This window comes from Ammospiza nelsoni, chromosome 1 (genome assembly GCF_027579445.1).
Source record: "Ammospiza nelsoni isolate bAmmNel1 chromosome 1, bAmmNel1.pri, whole genome shotgun sequence".
NCBI classification, from domain to species: Eukaryota; Metazoa; Chordata; class Aves; order Passeriformes; family Passerellidae; genus Ammospiza; species Ammospiza nelsoni.
In genome coordinates, this window is record NC_080633.1 from 10,366,049 (window position 1) to 10,381,464 (window position 15,416).

Below are 15,416 nucleotides of genomic sequence, written 5' to 3' on the forward strand. Positions count from 1 at the left end.
CCTAATGTAGTTTCTCAACTATTTCCAAATAAGAGCAATGATGTTTTACCAGTTTTGCATGAACTAATTCACTTTTACAAAAACACTGACTAAATCAGGGACAAAATATTTCCAAATTCTTGCATATTTTACTGAGATTTAAGTCTCCATTCCTTCTACCCAAGCACACATGGTTTCTTTAGACAGATGAAACAAGTCACACAAACACACAAGTGACCTAAGTTTTTTCTAGGCCACACATAAACATCTAAAACCAAACCTATTTTTCAACATGGTAGCAAAAATTTATCATGGGACATTTGTTCAAAAGAACTGTATCACAAAAGAACTGTATCACATTTGTTCAAAAATACTGTATCACAAGAAAGTAACAACATACCTCCTAAAGCTGTTGAGGAGGTATGTATCTCACCCCCCCAAGCCTAGATAACTTTTCAGAGTTTCAGACTGCTGATGAAACCAAGATGATCACTTTGTGATGCTTCCAAGTGTTTAAACTCATGCACTTGCAATCTGTGACCTGCCAGTCTGAAACTGTTAAACTTTGACACAGGAAGTTTTAATGTTTAATTAGAACATCTTCAAGGAAAGCGTCCAATGGAAAATACACTTTCAAGTAAGAGATGGAAACAATTAATTTCTTTAAAGAAGTCTATGGAGCATAAGAATTTCCACGTTGCTCACATTTTCTGTTAGGCTCTTAGGGAGACTTATTTAGCACCAAACTTCAAATTGCTGGGAGTGCCTCACACACACATACACAACATCAAAGAATTTTCCACCAGCCAAGTGCAATGTGTATTATGTTATCCTTTATACTTTTATAAAAAAAGATTTGGTGAAGTGCTGTGCCTAAAACTGAAAGTATTTGAGGGCTGGTCTCTTGTTTACACATGCCAGTTTGGCTGTATCATTTTCATACCAGCCAGACCTTGCTGGCTCACCTTTGTTTCCCTGTTATTCCTGCCCAAACAGGCACTTTGGCCTATGACCTTCTCTCTGCTTTCCACTTTTGCTGCTATCATGATTATTTTGAATTCCAATTCCATCTCACTATGTGCTTCATGGTAAATGTAATAGAGTGTCACTGGTAAATGTAATAGAAATTGCCACTTGCTTTCTAGGAAAAAAACTTCACAGTAGGTGGATAATTTCCCATTTTAATTTGTGCTAACACCAGCATTGGTTTTCTTAACAACCTTGCACAGATTTTGGGAATTTTTAAGTTAGACCTACAGAATATCATGAGAAAAGTAACAAAAGCTTTTTTACAACCAATCTAGATGGCATCTGCTATCTTTCCTTACCCATAGGACTTGAAAGAAAAGTTTGACAGCTTTCACAAAACACACTTCACCATTCCAAGGTAATTATTATCCATCTTGGATCCTGCTAGCATTCATAAAATTTTTCCAGTCCTTATCTGTCAAAGTTCAAGCAAACAGTGATTTCCCAAACTCTTTCCTTTTGCTGCTTAATTCTTGCTCCATCATTTTTAACTACCATCATCAGCACTCTAAAAAAAGTGGAAAGGGAGATAAAAGTGCTTACAGGTTTCCTAAGGAAAAAAAGGGATAGTGCTCCAATTAGGGGCATGTCTCCAATTAGTGGTTCCAGGATAACCCTCATGGTGCCATGGATCTGTGTAAGGAGAAGAAAAAAAAAGGCAGTGAAATTTACTTATTTAAGTTTTAAATAAATTTATTTGCTGGCAAATAAACTTCACACGTTCTAATTCATTAAATTATTGCTTACGGGAAAACTTTATATATGTATATATATAAAATTCTTTCTTCATACGTCATCCAAATCCCAAAAAATTCATACAAGCATTTAACAATTGTGCTTAAAAATTCATTACATTCATCTGTATCATGCAGTGTCATGTTGGTGGTATTTTTTTAAATTGTAAAGTAGATTATTTCTACAGCTCCACGTAAACAAATGTGACACAAGAAGCACAGTGCCACCACAGGTACCAGAGCAGAATCAGGTAAATGCTTACAGGTCTGTCAAGACACACATGTAAAAGAGCTAATTCTGCTCCTTAGGGAGAGATCTGTTATCAGGAAGTTCAGGAAATCTCAGAAACAATATCAGAAGATAAGGCTACTAATAGTAATTGCATCAGTAATTCTATCTGATGCTTAGATACTACATGAAATAAAGTTTTAAGCTCTGTGCTGCCTTTATAAACTGATACATCACTTAAACATCAGCTTGATATGAGATTATCTGCAGCTCTTCCTGTAGTAAATGTTACATATTTGTTCTACATATTAAAGGAATTTTTTTCTTATGTTAAGTCATATAACTGAAATTCTAATGCAGTATCAATACTATTCAAATGAGAAAAAAAATTAAGCTAGAAAACTACACAATTAGTGTTCCTTTCTTATAGATTATTTCATCAGAAAATAGTGATTTAGTGATATGAAAATCAAAAGAAAAAAAACTGAATTTCACCTGTATGCTTTTCACACCAGCTCTGCAGAAGTATCTCTTGATCTCCAAATCAATTTCACAGTTTCCAACAAAACTAAACCAAAAAAGAAAGTATACATTTCACTTTTATGACCTAAATTGCAATAAACTGTTAGTTCTGTTTTGCAGTGTCATGACGACATATTTTGTTTCCCAGTATATGCACAAAAAATGCATGTTAAAATATTAGAACATAAAACAATGCCAGTTTGCTTAAACATCCCTTTCAAAACATCATTGTCATCAAAATCACTCAAATTAATACCTAGGTTTGCTACCATCTCCAGAAGGATGTCTAATAGGAAACAAGCCAGAGGCACTACTTTTGGGAAAAAATGGACACAAAACTCATACTCCATTTCAGGAAAGCTCTCCACAGATCTCATTGATAGTAAATGTACCCAAATCCACTCTCATCTAACATAATCATGAGAAGCACTAGACAGAGATGGTAGTTATGCTAAAAATGAAACTTGTCTGAAATATTCATAGACTTGCAAAGCCAGTTGTGTTTAGAATTTCAATAAGCAGGGCATGCTGAGCTGAATGATCTTCTAAGCAAGTTCTAAGCCAAAAACAGTTGAGCCCTTTCTGAAGGGAGAGAAGGCAGGAAGCAAATTAGAGAATATATTAAAAATCATGCATATTTTTCCCTGAACTGTTCTTGCATCCCATTTTTGGGGATGCAAGGTCAAGTGATTGAAATTTTCCAGATGCTGCCCTGTATTTCAGATTTGTCAAAGTTGGTAAAAAGAAGTCCCATCTATTTTGCCCATATTACAAAGCTACAAGATTATTCACGCACAACTCAGGCTTGGATTTATAACTGCTTTCCCTCAACCATGTACCAGCAGAGCTGAGCAACTTTTCCCAAGATCTGGTACTGCTGTGAGACACATTGGTTCTGAAAACAAACTAATTTTGAGACCCAACAGGGAATTCAGGAAGAAAGCTTGAAACTCTGATTTAGCATGGAATTGTTCAATGATTCTGTAGAATGAGAGCTAAAAGCAAAACCCAGCAGTTGAATACCATCATCTCCCCAGGTAGGGAGAGATGAGCTGGACTAGGACACTCTCTAAGAAGATAGAGGCTGTAACAGAAGCAAAAATGAAATCTGAAAAGCTTTCTGAACAGACTGCCCAGGTAAAGAAAATGGAAGAAGGAGCCAAGAGGGATGGAGATGAGCCAGATTAAAGCCAGACACTGCTGAAAGGAGGGGGAAATTGTTCCCTCTGCAGCGCATCCTGTTCCAGGTTCTGCAGCAGAGCCCAGGTTTCTGCACATTCATTCCTCAGACCTGGCCTGTACAGTGTTAGCTGTGTTTGGGAGTATGAAGTAATCTTATTACAAAAATGTTTGGGGAATTGTGAACAAATGGAATTGCTCTCTTCATTGGCTATTCCAGGCTCAAGTCAATATAGAATAAATTACTTTTACAGTAAGAGCAGAACAGCAGGATTGCTGTTCCCTTCTCCTGAGCCTGAGGGGCACAAAGAACTACCAAAGGAAAAAACAAGGTGAGAGCTGCTGCATTCCACATATCCATTATCCAAATCATCTGTATCCTCCTCTGCTCTGGGTGTGGTGGTGCTGTCTTTGGGATGCCAACAAATGCAATTCTTATCAATCCCTTAAACAGAAATAAACAATAGTACCAAGACTTTCCTGTAAACATCCATCATTGGAATTTATTTTCAACTATTCAAAAGAAAAGACTTTGCAGAATCTTTTTTGTTTAATGGCCAGTTTGGAGAACTGGAAGACAACAACATGATGGGGTCTATGTCAAAGGAAGGTGACAGTTGCTTTCCTTGGAAAGAATGTAGTGTGACTGTACAGTTTAAAAATAGGTATGTAACTTTTAATACACAATTTAAAACGATGTAATTTCTATTTTTAATCTATCTAACTATATATAGAGATAGTAGAGATATATATAAATACACTCCCACATATATATATATATATATATATATATATATATATATATAATTGCATAACAACATGACACAGAGAAGCAAGGTCAATTAAAACCTGCAACTGAAACCTCAATCTCAGCACTCTGCAGCACCAGAACTATTTGTGTTATGAAGACTGGGAAGCAATATGCTTGTTTGAAAATCCATAACAACATGATGACAAACTGAAGTAAAAATAGTAACAAACTGCATTTGAGGGGACTAAGTCAACAACATTTAACTTTATAATAAAGCTAAATATGGTTTTATCCCCCAAGATATTTGGCTGGGTCCATTAACAGCTGATGCCTACACAATTCCACTGTAATACACCATACAACTTGAAAGCTCATTTAGTAAGCAAATTCCATACATTCAGATCATAACATCCCAGAAATATTTATGATCCCTTTAAGGTACAGAACACTGAGGTAGATCACAGTTTAATGAGGACACTCTTGTAAGAATATTAACAGCAGCTGTACTGAATCAAAAGAGAAGCATGATGTACTGCATGTGGTCACTGTAGCCCATGGGAGATACCCAGAATAAAAAGAAGAAAAAAGAAGATGTTATAGCAAAAATATTTCCTATATTACAGTGGGATGTGGCTCTGTATACTGGACTATCTAAATTGTTTTTAGAAAGTCTTTATTCCCTATTTTTACATTTGTCCTCTGCCAGCATAATGTAGTGAGTCTCCCCATTCAAGTATTCCACGTTTGAAAAAATCTGCCATGTGTTTTAATCTGCAGCCTAAAACTCTTTCAGTGCATCAATTTTTTGTGTCATGAGAAATTGAAAGAACTCAGGCTATTAACAACTACTTCTTCAATCTCTCAATCTTCTTGCTTTCTTGCTTTCTACAGTTACATTTGAATTGACTGGCTTTAACTTGTTTTCTGTTGATCCATAACCTTTACCCAAGTATTTACTACATTCACACACTTTAGCAAATGTAAGATTTCTTATTAACAATTTCTCTAGATTTTATCTTCATTTGCTTAAGTGGTTGAAATTTTTCTCTTGCCCATATTTGTCATCAAGAACTAGACTTTTAAACTGTAATGAGTTTTAATAATTTTTTTAAACATAAACTCCAAAGTAAGGGAAAGGCAAAGCATTCCCTTCACAAATATGGTTCTCAAACTGAACCTTTAAATACATTCTCCAGTGCTTTGTGGATTAGTTATTCAAGCTACTTAGAATGAAGTTCTTAATTGGACCCTGAGTGATGCACAAAATGTGCTCCAAAGAGTTCTGAAAAATACTCTGAAGCAGTGATCATAATGCACTCAGTGTCTTTGCAGAAACAATAGAAACTAAACCAAAACACACTCCTTTTGCAATTAAAATTAAAAGCAGACAAAAAAAAAAACCCCTCAAGGATGATGCAAAAAAATACTCTTGAGTTTTGGAGACACATTGAAACTCTTAAATGCACTATGGAAGGTCCAAAGCAAATACACACACCACCACAAACAACTGACAGCATAAAGGGCTAAAAGAAGCCACAATAGTGGAACTGCAGGATAAAAGGGGATTCTTAAAAGAATTAATGTACTTTAAACTGAAAAAAACATAAATAAAATCTTTCCTTCCTTCCCTCACCACACACCCCACAGGGCTTGGCTTCCTACAACTATTCTTATGAATGTTTAGAGAGATTGTTTGAGAGGTCCTGCTCAACTGTATTAAGAGAATGAAGGGTTTATAGAAGCTCCTAATTTTAAACTTAGAAATAAATTGAAGTTATAACAAACTAATTTAACTGGATATTAAAATCTAGAGGGATAAATACTCCAAAGGATGGACTTTTCTCCAGCAGTGAGACTGCTCTTTATAATCCTGCCAAACTGCAATAGAAAACATAATTTAAAGTTGGTATCTGTATTTAACTATGTATCTAAATGTATCAAGAGGCACTTATTCTTCCTGTTAGGACTGAGACAATCCCAGTGATGAGACTCTCAGAGGACATATAAATCAAGCTATTAAAAAGCAAACAACATTCAAACAGTAACAACTGCTACAGGGGGCCAGGGGGGCTCTCTGTTTTAACTTGCATACTAAAAGCCTTTGAAAAAGAGCCCTTTCTGAATGAGGTGACAAGGACAAGTCTTAAATATGAAACAGGACTCCTTTGATGATGGTTTTGTCTAAGCCTTAATTCCTAGAAGCTGTGATAGCCACTCCAGAGCTCTCGTTTCCATTTACTTCCTGGAAGCCTGTGCCACTTGCATTAGGGACAGGATGCTGGGCTCAACAGGCACCCAACTGACCCAGCACAGTTATTGTTATTTAAACCACTTCAAGGAATTTATTTCAGCCTTTTAGACTGGATTCTATTGCAGCTGTCTACCACTTATCTAAGCAGATTGCAAGATAATGCAATAAGACAGATTTCCTTCAGGCCTGTGTAACAGGACATTATTCCTGAAATTTTTGTACAAACCTACTGGCCTTTTCACTTTTATCTGCTTCATGAGGATGAGCAGAAATGAAAAAAAAAAAAGCAAAACTAGATTTACTCTGTCTTCCTGTGAATAGTTCCGCCTTAAAGGGAAGAAGTGGTTTTGGAACAGAAAGAGCTTCTTAAAAACAATTTCTATGGACTGTTTGGTCAGATTAGATGGTTTTCCTGAGGGCTTATCTCTCAAGAGGTGAGGCTGCTCTCCCAGCTGCTGTCAGAAGTGGCAACAAAGAGAAAACTGAAGGAAGTATCTCCATTAGGACTAACACATTCACCCAGTGCAATAAGCTCTAAGAGCCAATCCTGCTGTACTTTGTCCAGCAACACCAATCCCTGGTTTGAACAGCTGTCTTTTCCCTACAGAAATAAAGTGATTCAATTCAATACAGACTGGGCTCTGCTCACAAATGCAGCCCCCAGCTGCTCTGGAACCCAGGGAAGGAGACAGCAGCCTTTTCTCTCATCACTCTGGGGCCTGCCCAGCTCTGCCAAAGCAGCAAAGGCTTCAGCATAGCTGAGCTTTACACAAATAATTCAAATTTAAGAATAACCACGTTCAAATTTTGGAGGTGCCTCTGAAGCTGAGATGCCTGATGACCCTCCTGGCTGCTGCAGGGAAGTAGTGAGGAGCACAGAAGGCTGTTCCTTGCTGGACTGTCAGTGACTGACAAATTTGGCTTTTCCATAACCCACAAACAGGCAAAAGTAGCCACAGTAACACAGACCTAAGATGATCAAATGCGAAAACATTGCTGGGTTCACTGACTGAACTTCCAAAAACCTTTGCAACTGCAGATTGTGCTGAGAATGACTTGGGTAAATGTAGGGTAGACCTACTGAGAAACCTATATAAAAGGAGTCATGATGAAATAGCAAAGAAAGCTGAAGCAATGGAGCAGTGTTGTTTTGGCATTTTATAACACACAGATTTACTCTGGTAAACACAATTTCTTCTGTACCTATCACTATTTTTCCTAATACTATGCTTATAAAATAATAAGTAACTGAGAAAAGTCAAATACCCAAAATCTTAGATTTCAGACTACATGTAATGGCAAAGTATTAATACATCAAAGAAAAAATCAAAGATAGTGCTTTATCTTTGGAAAGTATTTTTTTATTAACAAACATGACTTTAATGATGAAACCACACAGAGTTGATATTCCATCTCCCTCAGATAAAAGCTGTTTACAGCATGCATCTTCTTCCTCCATTCATACACAATTAGAACTAACTATATTTGCATAATGAAGCAATTCTCCTTTCAGGCCAATGTAACTGCCAAATCAAACAATGTGCAAATTATAGAGCAGGGACCCCATTGTAATATATTAATAAAGTTTACCTGATTTGAAGGTCCAAAATGATCTGCCTTTTGTCCACATTTTCAGTGTACACTTTTACACCATTTATCCTCAGAGGCTAGAACAATGAAGCAAGTAAAAGTTGGATTCTTCTACAGAAGTACATTAAACTCTTAACTTTGAATTAAAGGTGAATATAGACGTATTCATGTCTGAAGTTAAGAACTTACTATAAACATTAAAAGGTGTGAAGTAAGACTATCACAATTTAGTCCAAACTCTTATTTCAAGGGTAAAAATTACCTCGCTGGGATCCAGTTAACCACAATCCTTCCAGAATTACCCTGGGTATGGACCACTAAACTTCAAGATTTACAAAATATTTCATATCAAGCTTTCTCTCTCCCCTGCATAAACATCTGATTTCTCTGTAGAGGTGTCTAACATTCCCAAAGCATTCTTTTCTGTGTAACTACAACAACAAGCTAAATTTAGCTCACAAAAAATTGCCTTGAGTGGAATTGAGTGAGAATAGATGGAAAAGAATCTGTAATTCCCATAAAAGTTGTGTCAACCACTCTGTGCTGTCTCTCTAAATCATTGTTCAGTCTCTCCCCTCTCTCCCTCACACAGAATTAACACATATCAATCACACACTCAAGCCTCAAATATTCATCAAACACTAGGCAGGAGAGGATGACTAACAACCTCACATTTGAGTTTTTCCTTCCTTGAAAAATTTTCATATTTCTATTTACACCTTTTTGATAATTTCTGTAAAATCAAAATCTCACTGCTGTGTTGGGGCTGTGCAGCTCAACCAACTCAATCAAGGCTGCAATATAAAGTAAGAATAGCTCTTTGTCATGTCCAAGGTTACTCAATTCAGCTGCAGAACCACAAAGAGGTCTGGGAGCTAATCTAAAACTTACTTAAAAGGAATGCTTCAGTCTATAATACAAATATATCTAGGGCAGGACAGAGGCCCCATGTGAAAGGTTTTACAATTTAATAAATAATAAACCAAACACACAAAAGGTGCAGTAAAGCATAATGAACTTTAACCTACATGAAATAATCACAAAGAGAGGAAAAACAATTCCCCTCCATCTCACCTGAAAATTAATTTTAGGTTTCCTAACATTTGAGGGTGGGGTGTGGGGGTGTTGATTTTTAAATCCTTATTTGAAATTCAATTTATGACAAGCAATAGAAACACAAAAGACAACTTCAAACAAAAGCTGTTAAACTGCATCTCAAAGCAGTAAAGCTCTGGTTGGGATGATTAAGTTGTGCTGAAGTTGCTGCAAGCAGAGGGGATCATTCTCAGCTTGCACTGGTCAAACAGACTCTCCTGCAGGCATGAGACCCCTTCTTTCATGGGCTGGAACAGAAGACAAGTATCTGTATGCCCCTTTATACTGTGATTTGTGCAGTCCTTGAGAAGCCAGGCCAGCAGCCTTGTCACTGACCCCACACATAACATGATCAGAAGTGCATCTGTGACAAGAGAACTGCACTTGGACCCTCTGCCAGAAGGATAATGGTCCCTGCTCACTAACATGCTCACATGAACAATATTAAAATTACACTGCTGTGAGCTCTTCATGTGACCAGGCATTGCTACACTGAGTCATCTCCAAATTCTCAGTCAAGTTTGTGAAGCATAGATCCCAGGAAATGCAATAAAGCCTCTGCTAAAAAACCCACACATTTTTTATTTTAATGTTACAATAGAAATCAGAGTCAGGCTTATGACCAAGTGTCGCAGAGAAATATTTCTGTGCAGATTTGAACAGGCTACATGAAAATGTTGTGTAAAAGAGGGTCTCTTAAAAAACCTCCCCAGACACTGACCTGATGACCAATATCAATCTTTGTAAAGCTGAAGGTACTGAGGTGGTTGTTTGCTCCTCTCACTGCTGGCTCTATGGTTTCTCGGAAGAGTTTCTCAATGAATTGACAAATAAAAGGCCACATCTGTTTTACAGTCTAAAGAGAAAAAAAAAATCTGCATTGAAGTACAGTTCTAAAATACATGAATAAGTTATAAATGTAAAAATCAGAACTTTGCTGCATCTGAATTTTCTATCTGAAAATTCTATATTGCTTTTTTCTTACTATTTTCTCATTAATTCATGTTCTTCTATACTCTTTGAATGAAAGATATTTTTTAAAAAGTAAGCTACATAGATTTATGTCTTAGATTATCACACACACAAATCAAAACTGCAAATTTCACTTATTTTTAGATTGTAGGTCAGGAACCTACAGTAACTGGAAAGTATCCCAGACAAGTTGAAAATTAAAGATTGTGTTTACAGCTGCTATGACTTCTATGCAATTATAGCTGTCATTACTGTTATGCCACTTTAAATCATTCATAAAACTCACATTTTCAGGACTCTGAAACTAAATTTAATCTTTCTTGTGACTAACTGGATCAACAACCAGAGACTTGAAGTGTATAAAGCATGAAGTCAAAACTATTCTCTTCTCAGATTCTTGCCTCATCTTTTATTCTCATCTCAGCCCTCCCTCCTGCCCCTTCCCATATGGTGCAATGCTTCTCCTTACCTTGTTGAGCCATTCTGCTCTCTCTGTGTCTGGAAAATGCACCTAAAAAAAACCAAAAACACAAACCAAAAAATTAATACAAATACAAAACACTTTGTAGTTAATTGCGTCCAGTCATTTATAATGCCAGAAAGCTTAGGGATCTCTCTCTAGACAGTGGACAACATATTGAGCAGTCAACAATCCTGACAAGAGAATTAAAATACAAGCAAATTAAAATAAAAATTCATTTATTAACTAAATAAATATATGCTTGGGCTTGTTTCTAGTAGCAGCACCTGGAATAAAGTAATGCTGTAACACCATGGACAAACTAAAAAACCAGCACAGCCAACCCAGCTTGTGTCAGCCAATATTAACACGACACACACGACTGCCAGAGTCCCAACTGCACTTCTACTTCCTTTCATTCATGCCAAATCTTCTTCAATGGCAATAAATCATGGCTATACATATTTAATCAGTGAAGTTGAAGCTCAGGAATATGGATTTAAGTCTGGCCAAAAGTCCTTTGAAAGACATTTCTAGTGATTTCTTTCTTTAAACAATTGCAGAAACCAGTCAGAGACAGAGTGATAGTTTATATACAGGGCAGAAAGTGCCCATGGCAATAGGAAAACATCAATTAAATGCTGGATGAACAGACACAGTTTTCCAGACAGGAGAGCACAGGTAGTAGCTTTACCTTTTACAAATACACACACCAGAAAAGCCCCAAACAAAAATCCCCTCCAAACAAAAATAAAGCCCTGAATAAGCAGAGCTAACAAGACTTTCCTTAGAAACTCACAGGCTGTAGAACAAGATGCAGATCACACTTCCCAAACACAAAGAGCCTTTGAACACACTAAAAAACTGTGACCTACATATGGTGACTTTTGTGAAGCAGTGTCTCTACTGAACTGAACTGCCAAGTCTTAATCTCTTCATAGCATAACAGATTGCACCACGGCCTCAACAGCAGTTATTTTTATTATGCATATCCCGGATGTGAGGAGTCAGTGAAAGAACTACTCTTTAAAGCGTATTTTCAACAAGATGAATTTGAAAGCAAGGCCCATTAATGACTTCTTTCAGTTTTTACTCACTTCTTGCATTAATAATCAGCACTAACATATTCTTCATATACTCAATCTACCCTCAGAGCAGTCCTTAATTTCATCTAAACCCCCAAACTTTTGCTATATAGGTTTTGCTATGCTGCCCATCAGCAGCATAATAAACAGTGCCAGAGTTATCTCTCCAGTCTGTTTATTTTTCAACAATCCCAGGTCAACAACAAAAGGTAAGCCCCATGTTTCTACAGATACCTAGAGAATTACAAATGCTGCTGTCTTCCACTGTCAAGAAAGGTTCTCAGCACTTTTTTCAAGTATATCACATCTCTCAAAAGCTTTACAAGTGATGCTAAAGTCCAGTGATCTGTTTGACTGAGAAAAAATATCATCATTTATTTTACTAAAGTTAAAAGAATAGAATTATTAATAGCAGATGGAACAATTTGGAAACAATGTAATTTTATTTACTTAGAATTAATTTCCTAGAAAATTATGGTGGGTAGAATGTCATAACTCTGAACTTAAGAGGCTTGGGGATGGTGTCCACTTTTTGAAAAAAAAAAACCACTTTTTTTTTTTTACTTTTGCAACACAAGCAGTTACAAGTATGTACACGAACTTACAGCTGAACGGAGTTTACACTCAGTTTTTGTCTTATAGGGTTCTCATGTTGCTCCCAACGGTAAAGTTGTTAAAGGAACAGAAAGAATGAACACTGTTAACCCCAACACTAATAAATAACACTTAGATCTTTTCTTTAAATATTTGCCTCTGAGTCTGGAAACAGAAAAATGCCAAATCTCAGTAATGACTTGTGCATGATGCTGGATCAACATGCTTCCTTCTGATTTAGGAGGAGATCAGTGATGTTCAGTTTCACAGGGTGAGAGCTGCACAGCTGTTCCACATAGGGGACACCAAAGTAATCCAAGAGGAAATGCTCAGCAGCCTGCTACACCACTTAGACAAGCACAAGTCTCTGAGGCTGGAAGGGATCTACCCAGTGGTACTGGGGCAGCTGGCAGAAGAGCTCCCAGAGCCACTTCCCCATCATTTACCAGCAGTCCTGACTAACTGGGGAGGTCCCAGGTGACTGGAGGTCAGCAAATGTAACCCCATCCATCCACAAGGGCCTGGGAGACTACAGGCCTGTCACCCTGACTTTGGTGCCAGCAAAGGCCATGGAGCTGATCTGTTATTACAGCATGACTCAGTGGACGAGGGAAAGGCTGTCAATGTGCTGACCTGGACTTCAGTGAAGCCTGACATGTTTTCCCAGAGCATTCTCCTGCAGAAACTGGCTGGTCACGGCTTGGATCAGTGTAAATCAGCTGGGTAAAAATCTGGCTGCATGGCCAGGCCCAGGGAGAGTGGGGGGAATGGAGCTACATCCATGGCTGTAACTCTGGCCAGTCACAAGTGTGTTCCACAGGGCTCAGTGCTGGGGACACTCCTGTTTACTGCCATTATCAATGATCTGTGTGAAGGCATTGACAGCACCCTCAGTCTTGGTGACACCAAGTTGGGTGAGAGTTGATCTGCTGGAGGGCAGGAAGGGTCTGCAGAGGGATCTGGACAGGCTGGACTGATGGACAAAGACCAGAGGTTTGAGGTTCAACAAGGCCAAGTGCTGGGTCCTGCATTGGGGTCACAAGAACCCCAGGCAGCGCTACAGGCTGGGGACAGAGTGGCTGGAAAGTGGCCCTGGGGAAAGGACCTGGGGGTGCTGGTTGGTTGACAGCAGCTGAACATGAGCCAGGTGTGCCCAGGTGGCCAAGAAAGCCGAAGGCATCCTGGCCTGAATCAGAAATGGTGTGGCCAGCAGGACCAGGGAGTGATTGTCCCCCTGTCCTGGGCACTGGTGAGGCTGCACCTGGAATCCTGTGTTCAGTTTTGGGCCCCTCAATACAAGAAGGACATTGAGGTGCTGGAGTGTGTCCAGAGAAGGACAGTGGAGCTGGAAATGGTCAAGACTTAGCTGGGGCACTTGATGGAGCTGGAGTTGCTTAGCCTGCAGAAAAGGAAACTCAGAGGAGACCTTCTTGTTCCCTACAATTATCTGAAAGGAGGTTGTAGCCACATGAGAGTCACTCTCTTCTCCCATGTGAAAAAGAGAAGATAAGAGGAAATAGCCTCAAGTTGCACCAGGGAGGTTTAAAATGCATTTAAGAAAAATCTTCAAGCACTCTTCACATTCAGTCCCAATTTATGCAGAAACACTTGAGATAGTTTGGGAAACAAAAAAGAGGCCACAGATACTCAAATCTACCCATATATGCTAATTTATTAATTTTTTATTTTATCTACTCTATAGTCTTCATTAAGACCTTGCTTAACAGGACAGGACTCTTAATATTTCCACAGATTTAATAATTACTTGTCCTTTGGTGCGCCACACCTATCACGCTCCTACAGTTACATGAGTTGGCACTAAGCCTGCTCCTCATTTATGTAAGCCTAGTTTACTCCTGCAGTTGCATGTGATAATAGGCAACAAATAATACAGTATCTTCCACTCCTGTTTCTCATCTCTTTTCCATTCTTGCTTTTCTGCTTGCTCACTCCTATTTTAATATAGTTCAGTTTGGTGCCTATTCTGACACTCAAAACAGAAAGCAGAGAACCTTTTTCTTCAAGACTCTGAAATTTTCACTCAAGCCAACCTTGAATCAAAAGCTGGGCTTTGCTTAATCCTTAGATGCTCCAAACCCAGGCTGTCTGAAAACAAAGAATAAAATATTTATCCATCTACCAATCCCATATGTTTTCAGCCTGCTATATGAGACTGCAATACTAGTGGCAAAATTATTTTTTGCTTTAAGACTTTTTGACTTCAAATACAATTCTATGCATAGACAACAGGAAAAAGCCTGAGGGATAGAAGTTGGTACACTGGATCAGTCAGGACTGACACAAGAACATTGAAGCAACTGCACAGACATTTTTACGGCCAGAAGCAAGAATCAGACTAAGCGATGTGCAAAATCTGTTAATTCTTTTATAAAAATCTATTGACAAGCACGACAGAAAGAGACAGAAGTGGAGATTTCAGCTAAGACAGTTAATGACTAAAAGCATTTCCCTCTTGGCTTCTGTTGTTAAATTACTCATGCAGGTTTGGCAAGTAGTGTCATTTCAACCACTTGGTGTAGCAATTCATTATTCAAAGCAAAGTATAACAAGAAAGAACTGAGGGAAGAAATGCCCCAATGACCACATTCAACTCCAAAAACATCATAATATTTCATGTTCCAGGAAAGTTCTATTATTAAATGTTATCTTGCAAAATATTTGGAAGTGCTCAAAAGATGCATTTCTGTACATTAAAAAGACACTATCTGGCTTTCTCACACAACTGGTTGTGCTTAGCTCTAAATAACTTTCATATTTACTTTCTACTTCTGATCTGCACTTTCAAAAACTCAATTCAAAACACAGTATTTTTTGTAATGATCAATAAATGAGCAGAAAGAGCCCAAGGAATGTAGATCTATTGTCCTAGAAGACAGTAAAAGAAAAAAAGGACAAAAGAAAACCACTTACAATAGCAGTAAAACA

General features: G+C 37.9%; 1 protein-coding gene across 3 annotated transcripts in view; it reads right to left on the minus strand.

Annotated features, from left to right (window-relative positions):
* ESYT2 (extended synaptotagmin 2) overlaps positions 1 to 15,416 on the minus strand; it is a 79,455-nt gene that overhangs the window by 39,281 nt on the left and 24,758 nt on the right. For all 3 annotated transcript variants that reach the window (XM_059469353.1, XM_059469344.1, XM_059469337.1), the window contains exons 2-6: positions 10,801 to 10,842; positions 10,081 to 10,215; positions 8,265 to 8,341; positions 2,467 to 2,539; positions 1,552 to 1,641 (exon numbers count right to left, since the gene is read on the minus strand). In XM_059469353.1, the coding sequence (XP_059325336.1) occupies positions 1,552 to 1,641; positions 2,467 to 2,539; positions 8,265 to 8,341; positions 10,081 to 10,215; positions 10,801 to 10,842 (417 nt within the window). The remainder of the gene's footprint in view (positions 1 to 1,551; positions 1,642 to 2,466; positions 2,540 to 8,264; positions 8,342 to 10,080; positions 10,216 to 10,800; positions 10,843 to 15,416) is intronic.